Here is a 10,568-nt window from a genome sequence, read left to right as displayed (position 1 = left end):
CCCTTATGGCCCAACAAGGCCCATTAGCCCCCGGGGGGTTCCGGCAACCCCTCCGGTACTCCGGTAAAATCCCGATTTTACCCGGAACTCTTCGGATGTCCAAATGTAGGCTTTCAATATATCAATCTTCATGTCTCGACCATTTCGAGACTCCTCGTCATGTCTGTGGTCATATCCGAGACTCCGAACTAACTTCGGTACATCAAAACATATAAACTCATAAAACCGATTGTCACAGAACTTTAAGCATGCGGACCCTACGGGTTCGAGAACTATGTAGACATGACCGAGACATGTCTCCGGTCAATAACCAATAGCGGAACCTGGATGCTCATATTGGTTCCTACATATTCTACGAAGATCTTTATCGGTCAAACCGCATAACACTATACGTTGTTCTCTTTGTCATCGGTATGTTACTTGCCCAAGATTCGATCGTCGGTATCCCAATACCTAGTTCAATCTCGTTACCGGCAAGTCTCTTTACTCGTTTTGTAATGCACTATCCCGCAACTAACTCATTAGTTGCATTGCTTGCAAGGCTTATATTGATGTGCATTACCGAGAGGGCCCAGAGATACCTCTCCGACAATCGGAGTGACAAATCCTAGTCTTGATCTATGCCAACTCAACAAGTACCATCGGAGACACCTGTACAACACCTTTATAATCACCCAGTGACGTTGTGACGTTTGGTAGCACACAAAGTGTTCCTCTGGTATTCGGGAGTTGCATAATCTCATAGTCATAAGAACATTTATGAGTCATGAAGAAAGCAATAGCAGTAAACAAAAACGATCAAGTGCTAAGCTAACGGAATGGGTTAAGTCAATCACATCATTCTCCTAATGATGTGATCCCATTGATCAAATAACAAATCATGTATATGGTTTGGAAACTTAACCATCTTTGATCAATGAGCTAGTCAAGTAGAGGCATACCAGTGACACTATGTTTGTCTATGTATTCACACATGTATTATGTTTCCGGTTAATACAATTCTAGCATGAATTATAAACATTTATCATGAAATAAGGAAATAAATAATAATTTTATTATTGCCTCTAGGGCATATTTCCTTCAAAGATTACCTTACAAAATAAATAAATTGCATTCCAGTTCTTAAGAAAAATTGCATCATCTTCCTTCTGCACCCCTAGCAGTTGTTTCTCACGACGATGAACCTCTGTGTTACTGGAGCAATCTTGTTGAAATCCATGAGCTTGCAGAAGCAACGTCCTGGAAGTCGTTGATGAAAAGCAGAAGACCCTGATGTCCACGATCGACCTGGACATGTCATCATTTCGTAGAACTTGGTGACAAGAAGAGACAGAGGATAATCCCAACTCCTGGCATAGAACGAAGGGGGACACAAACCTGATAAGTTCTATGATGGACGTGTATCTGGTTGAGTATCATAGGGTGGAGATGGAACTAAAAAACAAAAACACACTGCAATGCCATCCCTTATCTAGGACATCTCTGCCATGGACAAATGCTAGTTGTGCCAAATGGATGTCCTAGGGTAGGCACCATCCTCCAACTAATCGACGCCCCTGTGAGGAAGGCTATATCAACATGGAGAAAGTCGAGTAACCATTATTCCCATCACCGTTGCTGGCCCAACTTTACTGACATCAAAAATATTGAGAACCCTACGGGACAACCAGACACAGGGATGCAGGGTTTCCTTGCCCTCCTGTCATCTTAGAAACCAGCGCAGGATAGAGGAACTCACGGCAACACTGATGATTCGAGGAGAAATGTTGGTCGCCTCGTGGTCATCTCATGTCTTGCAACAACTCAAAAAGCGATTCATTTTTTCTATTTTATTAGACGAACCATTACTGGTTAGACGATATCTCAATTTTGATTGAATTCTCAAGTGAGGGTTCGAAAGCCAAGGGCACCGAAGTTGGGCCCGGGCCAATCCAAATCTGGTTGCATGTTGCAGAATTTTTTGGTAGCTTAAGGTATACAATGACAACTGTATCGTATTAACTGCACCGACGAACCATGAATGAGAATAAAAAGCATTTATCATAGGTGATGAGACGCATGCCACCTTGCGTAACGGAAATACCGAAAGGTAGGAATTATTCTCACGTGTACAAATTTGAATCAATGAGTAAGTAACAAATACAATTAAAACACGTGTAAATATAGAAGAGATTATGTGAGATATAATTAGGTGAATAGTTATAAAATTGGAGTAAAGATAACCCGACCAGGAATATACAAGTTATTTTAGGGACAACTCATATTCCAAGCTCATTAATCACCAACTAGCGACAATCACGACCCCCCCCCCACCCCTTTAACGCGCACAAACCCACTCATGTGTCTATTGCTACATGCAAATAGCTTCACATGCATACAATGTATTAAGTACGCTCGTGGACCGTTAGTGAGACTTGAAACATTTATCAAGGCCGTGAGATGCACAGCGCCTTGCATAATGGAAATACCGGAAGGATGGAGTGATTCTCACGTGTACAAATTTAAATCAGCGAGCAAATCATAATTGAAAGTAAAGCACCATGTATAAATATTGAAGATAATAAGTGAGGTATAATATTTATCTACCATTGGATGTATAGTAAAAAGAAATTGGACTAAAGATGACTATGACAGGAAGGGTATACAAGGAATTTTACGGACAACTCGTATACAAAGCTCATTAATCACCAACTAGCGACAATCATGATCCCACTTAACACGCTCAGATCCCCGCGTGTGTCTTCTACTGACGCATATAGCTTCCCACACATATATTGTATTAACTGCGCTCATCAACTGTTAGTGAGACTTGAAACATTTATTAGAGGCGATGATGTGCATGACGTCTTTCATAACGGAAATGCTGGAAGGAGGGAGTGATTTTCACGTGTACAAATTTAAATCAATGAGCAAATCATTACAATTAAAGCTCTATGTATAAATATAGAACATAATAAGTAAGGTATAATATTTATCTGCCATTCGATGCATAGTTGTAAAATTGGATTAAACATGACTCTGACGAGAAGGGTATACAAGGAGTTTTATGCACAACTCATATACCAAGCTCATTAATCACCAAGTAGCGAACATCATGTTCTCCCTTAACGCGCTCAAACTCACTCATGTGTCTCCTACTGCATGAATATATGTTCCCACACATATATTGTATTAACTACTTCCTCCTTCCATCTATATAGGGCCTAATGCGTTTTTCAAGACCGCGTTTGACTATTGACAAGATTAATAGTACATGACATGCATAATGTGAAAATTATATCATCGAAAGCCCCTTTCACATACGAATTTGACGATGTGCTTTGTGTAACTTGCATGTCATATATTATTGCTCTAACATTTGGTCAAACTTAGCCTTGAAAAATATATTAGGCCCTATATAGATGGAAGGAGGGAGTATGCTCGTGAACTGCTAGTAAGACTTGACACATTTATCAAGGACGATGAAATGCGCACCGCCTTGCATACGAAAATACCGGAAGGATAGACTGATTCTCATGTGTAAATGTCAAATCAGCGAGCAAATAACAATTAAATTAAAACAATGTATAAATATAGAAGATAATAAGTGAGGAATAATATTTATCAACAATTGGATGTATACTTATAAAATTGGACTAAAGATGACTCCGACAAGAAGGGTATACAAAGCGTTTCACGAACAACTCGTGTACCAAGCTCATTAATCACCAACTAGCGACAATCACGATGCCCCTTAACGCGCTCAAACCCACTCGTGTGTTTCTTAATGCAGCAAATAGGTTCCCACACATATACCGTATTAATATGCTCGTGAACCGTTAGTGAGACTTGAAGCATTTATCATAGGCATTGAGATACATAGTGCTCGCGTGGAGTAGCGACAATCATGATCTCACTTAGCACGCTCAAACCCCCTCGTGTGTATCTCCCTACACACATATAGTTTCACACACCTATATTGTATTAACTGCGCTTGCGAACCGTGTGTAAAACCAAAAATATTTATCAAAAGAGATGGGGTGCACTCCGCCTTGCATAACAGAAATTCATAGCGAAGACACCGGTAGGAGAGAGAACAACTCTTACATGTACAAATTTAAATCCGGTAGTAAATAATGTTTTTTCCAAATCATGCAAGGCGAGTAAATAATACATACAATTCAAAAGATATACAACTATATAAAAATATAGAACTTAATAAGTGAGGCCCAATATTTTGGGTCATAAAATGCGGGTTACAATATTTATCTACTATTAGATGCACAGTCATAAAAACGCGCCGATGAATAAGCATAAAATCCGACTAAAGATTTTGTGATGACTCATATTATAATTACCTCATTAATTCCTGCGATTTTTACATTTACCCTGAGCAATATATATATATGTGCCGATTTGGTCGCCGATAAACAAAACAAATCCAGAGGAGTAAATATCAGCAGCAAAACAATGGTAAACCCGCTAGGGCCACACCACTCTTCTTCTTCTTCTTCTTCCTCCACCTCTCGATCGGGCCAGCGTCCCGCCTCGGGATTTGCTAGGCTGCTCTGGACGAACTCCTCCTCCTCCTCCTCCTCTGCTCGCGCGCCCGTGGAAAAATGCCGCCTCCGCCTCCCCGCCTGCTGCTCTACTTATACCCACCACTCGCCCTCCCGCCTAGCTAGGAGCATGTCGGCCAGCGCCATGGAGGACCTCCGCCCCAAGAGCATGGCGTGCGCCGGGGTCGGGGGCGATACGTCGTCGTCGTCGTCGTCATCGGCCAGCGCCGCGGCGTCCAGGATCATCGCGCAGTGGGCGGCGCGGCGCCGGCAGGCCTGCGAGCAGATGGTGCTCGGCGGGCTCGACCGCCGGGACCGCGACTCGGAGCTCATGGCACTCGCGCGCCTCCACGCCGTCTCCACCATGCTCGACGCCTCCTCCTTCCTCCGCGCCCGCGCCGACGCCGCGGACGACGACGACGACGGGAGGCGTGCGCGGTCGCCGGAGCGCGCGCTCGTGCGGCGGATCGCGCGGGAGTGGACCGCCTCCGCGCCCGCGCAGCAGCCGCGGGGCGCCCCGCGCGGAGGCGACGGCGTCGGCGTCGGCGGAGGCGAGGAGTGGCTGGGCGAGACGGAGCGCGAGCGCGTGCGGACGGTGCGGGAGCGCGTCCGCCGGGCCAGCCAGGGCGGCGACGGCGTGGACGGCCGCGCGCCGGGGCTCCGCGGGCGGCAGGCGCGCGCGCCGAGCGCGGCCAGGCGCATGTCTATGGAGCGGCTGCGTGAGCTCCAGGGCCTCTCGGAGCACCGCGCCGTGTCCTCCTTCGCCCACCGCGGCCGCATCCAGGTCCGTCCGTCAACTCAAACCCCGGCATCCTCTGCTCCTCTTCACTCTGCCCCAAAATACAAATTTTTCCTCTTAAAAAAAACTTCGTTTGGTCGACGATCAGAGTGTCAGAAACAGGAGTAGTAGTCGTATTTTCTAATCTTCTTCAACATTTGTAGGGAGTATTTTATGTTTTCCTTTACATTTGGCATGTCAACATGATCGTCATCCATCACAATGGGGTCCTCAGCACATTGCTGTTTGCAGCACCTGATGATAGCAGCTGAAAAGTTTGCATCTTTCTGCCCCAAAACCCCACCTGTACTTGATTCATGCCTATTGTGCCTGCACTTCTCACTCTGGAAACACATGAGTTGAAGCTGAACATTCCCATTGTTCTCCCTTTTTATGTTGGATCATGTGTTGCACTACAAGAAGCTACGTTAACGGGCATAATTTACGGCTATCAAGTAGTACCGATTTACTAGATCATATCTTATCTGCTGATCTGGAAAAGTGAGCACTGTTTCCATTTTTATCTTTCATATGATTGAATGTTATTGTTTCCAGTCCATTCTGCGAGGCAGAATCTCTCGCGGCGGAAGGCCTGCGCAGGACGGCGGGCCGATTTCTACGGCGGCGGCCGGAGAAGCAGGACAGATTACACAGAGTCATCCTGCCTCTGGAGCAGAAAACATTGCCAGTGATCAAGTCGTTCGTGACCATGTCCATGACATGGAGAATGCCTCTGCCAGCCATGAGATCCAGACGCTTCAGTCGTCAACACAAGATCAATCCGCCAACGTACCGAACACTAGGGATGCTCTGGAGAATGGCCAGCTTGATCAGGAACAAGGCATGCACGGGTACCAGGAGTACTCGTCGGACTCGGGGACCTCGGAGCAGAGCGGCGAGCAGTCCGGCTCTTCCTCCTCCGACGGCAACGGCAGCGCGCGGCAGGAAGCCATAGCTTACGTGCAGCCTCCACCCAGTGTGCAGTGGCCAGGGGAGACATCGGGATCGGGTGCCAGTGGCCAGGAAGTAGAGGAGGAGGAGGAGGAGGAGGAGGAGGAGGAATGGCATGTCATTGATAACCCAGAAGCAGCCGAAGCACAGCAATGGCGGCCGGAAGATATAGGCGGCTTCGCTCGGCATAACCGTCTCCAGGAAGACGCGCTCTATGGAATGTACAGGGCGGAGCTCAGAGAACTCCTAAGCAGGTAGACTAAGGATCACATAATTTTTTGCAGTGTATAAATTGTTTCATCATCGTGCTTGATAAAGATCACATAATCATCTCTGTTGGTTTGTAGGCGCAGCGTCTCCAATCTTCTCAGCAGCGGCTTCCGCGAGAGCCTGGACCAGCTCGTGCACTCATACGCTCAGAGGCAGGAGCATGATCCTCCGGCTCCACTCAACAATGGACCAGATCGGGCCGGGGACGCCGCCGCAGCCGCGCAGCCTCCCGCCGGCCAAAGGCAGCAGCGGCGCTGGCGGATGGTGCCGCCTCGTCGTGACTGGAGCCGGCAACCCGTGCACCGCCCAGATGAACTTGTGAGTCTCCCCTCCCCCTCTTTCTTCAGGATGCCATCTTGGGGTATTATTGCTGAGGAGCAGGAATGTGTCTGGCAGGAAGTTGATGAGGCCATCCACGACCTGCGGGACGACATGGCCGTGCTCCAGCGCGGGATGGCCAGCACGCAGCAGATGCTGCAGGCGTGCATGGAGATGCAGGTCGAGCTGCAGAGGTCCATCCGGCAGGAGGTCGCCTCTGCCATGCACCGCTCTCTGTCTGTCCATGGTCTGTCATATCATATCACTCTCCCCTCTTCTTGCTCCTCATCATTCATCTCCTGGCATCTATGTATCCATGGTGATTGACCAAAAGGACTAATCTGGATTCTGAACTTATTCCAGGGACAGTTAGATGGTATGATGATGGATCACAGTGGGAGCTGGTGAGGAAAGGGACCTGCTGCATCTGCTGCGACAGCCAGATCGACTCGCTTCTCTACAGGTCTGTTATGCTTCCATGTGCCATCTCTCACCTTAATTATCTCCACACATTTTGTGACATTAGTTGCACAAGGACTTACTCGGTAACACAAAAATGTGACATTGGTTCATCTTCTGCAAACTTTTTCAGGTGTGGGCACATGTGCACCTGCTCAAAGTGCGCCCGCGAGCTGCTCCGCGGGGCCGGCAAGTGCCCGCTGTGCCGCGCGCCCATCGTCGAGGTCGTCCGGGCTTACAGCATAATCTGACAGATCTTTACAACAGAAGAAAAACAAACATAAGCTGTCTACTAGAGGAGAGGAGTGGTTCTTAGGCTGACTGGACGGAGGGTTTATGTTCTGACGGCAGGAGTTGTCTGTGTACTCGCTAGGGGTTTTGCTAGTTTCTGAAACTAGTGTTGAATTTATCTATTTGTTTTCTGTGGCCTCCATTACCATGCCGATGTGCCATCATACAAACTTTTAATCCAATAGCCTTGTAATGCAATAAGTTATCAAAGAGATTATTTGCTGGAAATAAAAAATTAGGTCTGCCATGTGTTAAATGTCTCTTGGATTGTTAATTCAGTCCCCTGATCTGTACTGAACCAAGTGTAAACTTTCGGTTGAACGATGGGGTTGAAGCGTATGCCTCTTAGCAGGGACACGTGCGTGTGTTTTTTTTTTGAAAGGGAGGATATACGCGGGACTTTTGCATCTGGACGATGCATGCAGTCATTTTTATTAATTATTCATAAAGACCTTACAAAGTAATACGGCACTATGTCTGAAGCCATCATCTTGGCAACATATTTGTCGCTACTCCTATCTCCTTGATGTAGGGGTGCCAAATGTCCGAGCCTAATATCAAACAGACATCGCACCAAAGCCTAACATCTAAAACCGTATGCCCCAACCAAGCCACAATGCCGGGATTGGGTCACACACCGGTCTGGCGCACCCTAAGAGGCCTCCACAATGCGTGCGTGTTATTTATATATGCAACAAATTACATCCAGAGATTACAAGGCTTGAGATACAATAAAAGAATCAAATCGAATTCCAAACCCTTATCTTTACGGGTTGGTTTACATTGTAACAAACTCTATATAACACCAATAACAAAAGAATTTTGTCACTGAACAAATGACAAGACATACATGAAATATATCCAAGCAATTTGCTGACCAAATCTACTATGTCTAAGCAAGCTCACTCCAAAAGCAAAAAAACAACCGTACAATACAATTGGTTTCTGGCAATCTGTCACACTCATTGTCATTACCAACATTGTTGCATGTTGTCTTAGTCACTGAGAGTAGTTCAAGGCAAGTGGTCATGGATCATTGCATGTCACCGTCGTCGGCTAGCTCCGGTCCCCCTACTCTCCCGTTTGTTCCGCAATCACCATGACCACGGTCTCTTGGGGGTTGCGAGCACCATCACTGGTTGCGAGCACCATCACCACGCCACCGCTCGATGCAGCGGGAGTGGAACACGTGGCCGCACGCGTGAGCTGCCCTCATGTCGCCACCACCAATGCATAGGGGCTCGAGGCACACCGGACATTCGCCGACGGGGCCGGAGTTGGAGGTGGAGTTTGGGGTCGGGATGGAGGTGGGGTTCGTGTCTGGGGTCGGGTTGGAGGTGGAGATGGAGGCGGGGTTGTAGGTGGAGTTGGGGTTGAAGCTGACAGTGCACCGGCACACAGGGCATGAGCCCTGTTGGTTGAGCCACGGCTCGATGCAATGCGAGTGGAACACATGGCCGCAAGCGTGTGCCGCCCTGACGTCGCCACAATCAAGGCGCAAGGCCTCGAGGCACACCGGACATTCGCCGATGGAGGTGGAGGTGGAGGCGGGGTCAGGGATGAGGATGGAGGTGGGGTTGTCAGTGCACTGGCACACGGGGCAGGAGCCCCGGCTGTGGAGCCATGGCTCGATGCAATACGCATGGAACACGTGGGCGCATGCCTGCGCCGCCATGATGTTGGTACGCCCGTGTAATGGCTCCAGGCACACCGGGCAGTTACCGAGGCCAGAGTTGGAGGCGTCTCCCCGTGCAGGGCGGGCCGGCGCTGCTCGAGGAGGCGGTGGCACGTCATCGCATGTGGTCGTTGTCGCTACTGGAGGCGGCGGTGGCACGTCAAAGCCGGGGGGCGTGGTCGCGACTGGAGGAGGCGGTGGCTCGTCAACGCGGTCGGCCGTTGTCACTGATGCTGGCGGAGGCGGCGTCGCTGGCCCGTCGGCTGACCATTCGGAGAGGCGGTTGAAGCTGTCGCGCACGCGGCCGAGGAACCTGCGGCGGGCGTCGAAGATGGCGCGGCGACGAGCGAGGAAGGAGTAGACGCAGTAGGCGACGATGCAGAGCGCAAAGGAGACGAACACGCCGGCACATACCGGCCCCGAGAAGAGGTTGATGCCCGGCCGCCGCCCGGCCCCGGCGCCAGAGGACGTGCGGCCTACACCATCAATCGCCGGCGTCGGCCTGTCGGCGCCACCGCCGTCCATGTGGACGGTCGACCTGCCGATGCGCCGGGGCGGCGCCGCCGCGGCCATGTGCGATCGATCCCGATCCGTGTGGAATCTTTCGCACAGGCTGAGATGCAAATGGAAGGGTATATGTAGCCAGGCAGCCGGAGATGGAAGAGCCAAGCTAAGCTAAAGGCAGTGCACTGAAGAACTCGTCTCACATGTCACCGCCGCGTCGCCACCGTGGGATTCTAGCTGGCTCCCATTGCACTGACGTCGAAGCCACTTTTTTTTAGCAACTATACTTCTGTTTAAGAGTGCACGAGACATTTTTACTTTGCGCGTCTTGCTCCAAATATTTGTAGGTCAAATGATATGCCAAATATATTTTTCGTGAAAAACCCAATGGCGCGACTTAGTGGCACCTAAATGAATTTAAATAATCTTTTGTTAGCTTGTCGTAGACAGAGATGTATAGGGACGTCATGTGTTATAAAATGGAGATTGCATATGAGTCTTGTACCTTTTGACTTGAAGAAGAAAAGGCAAGGAGAAAGAGCTTTTGCGTGTGCTGGTTGCTTTGTGGCGTAGGATTCCATCATCATTCCCGGGGATAAATCAGTTTAGTGCTTAGCTTTCGGAAATGTACATACGGGCATTGTCATTCTACAGACTTTTTTTTAGGCTTCTTGGCGCCCAAGTTTTGCAATGTATATACGGCCCCATTAGACTCGATGCAATCAAATACATCAATATCAACCGCGTCAGTCTCAAATACATCAAGGGCATGTTTGGTTTAAGA

At 48.8% G+C, this 10,568-nt stretch overlaps 2 protein-coding genes across 2 annotated transcripts; one reads left to right on the top strand and one right to left on the bottom strand.

The window, feature by feature from the left end:
* The first annotated feature begins 4,436 nt into the window (after positions 1-4,436).
* On the top strand, positions 4,437-7,852 carry LOC125506435. The gene is made up of 6 exons (XM_048671251.1): positions 4,437-5,322; positions 5,872-6,521; positions 6,615-6,855; positions 6,934-7,102; positions 7,219-7,318; positions 7,448-7,852. Exons 1-6 carry the CDS (start codon positions 4,450-4,452, stop codon positions 7,563-7,565), a joined length of 2,151 nt encoding a protein of 716 aa, XP_048527208.1. The 5' UTR covers positions 4,437-4,449; the 3' UTR covers positions 7,566-7,852.
* A 415-nt stretch (positions 7,853-8,267) lies between these two features.
* LOC125506434 lies at positions 8,268-9,906 on the bottom strand. Its single transcript, XM_048671249.1, has one exon. The coding sequence runs from the start codon at positions 9,851-9,853 to the stop codon at positions 8,738-8,740; it is 1,116 nt and encodes a 371-aa protein (XP_048527206.1). The 5' UTR covers positions 9,854-9,906; the 3' UTR covers positions 8,268-8,737.
* Between the last annotated feature and the right edge of the window lie 662 nt (positions 9,907-10,568).

The sequence above is a fragment of the Triticum urartu genome, chromosome 5 (assembly GCF_003073215.2).
Source record: "Triticum urartu cultivar G1812 chromosome 5, Tu2.1, whole genome shotgun sequence".
Classification (NCBI taxonomy): Eukaryota; Viridiplantae; Streptophyta; class Magnoliopsida; order Poales; family Poaceae; genus Triticum; species Triticum urartu.
Note: the sequence above shows the minus strand (reverse complement) of the source record. Positions and strands in the feature narration are given on the sequence as shown.

Excerpts from the sequence above, each read along its gene's own strand:
- LOC125506435 (XM_048671251.1), top strand. The coding sequence starts at position 4,450 with ATGGTAAACCCGCTAGGGCCACACCACTCTTCTTCTTCTTCTTCTTCC. Across the intron at positions 5,323-5,871 it reads CCCACCGCGGCCGCATCCAG|TCCATTCTGCGAGGCAGAAT; the intron begins GTCCGTCCGTCA and ends TATTGTTTCCAG. Across the intron at positions 7,103-7,218 it reads CCGCTCTCTGTCTGTCCATG|GGACAGTTAGATGGTATGAT; the intron begins GTCTGTCATATC and ends AACTTATTCCAG.
- LOC125506434 (XM_048671249.1), bottom strand. The coding sequence starts at position 9,853 with ATGGCCGCGGCGGCGCCGCCCCGGCGCATCGGCAGGTCGACCGTCCAC.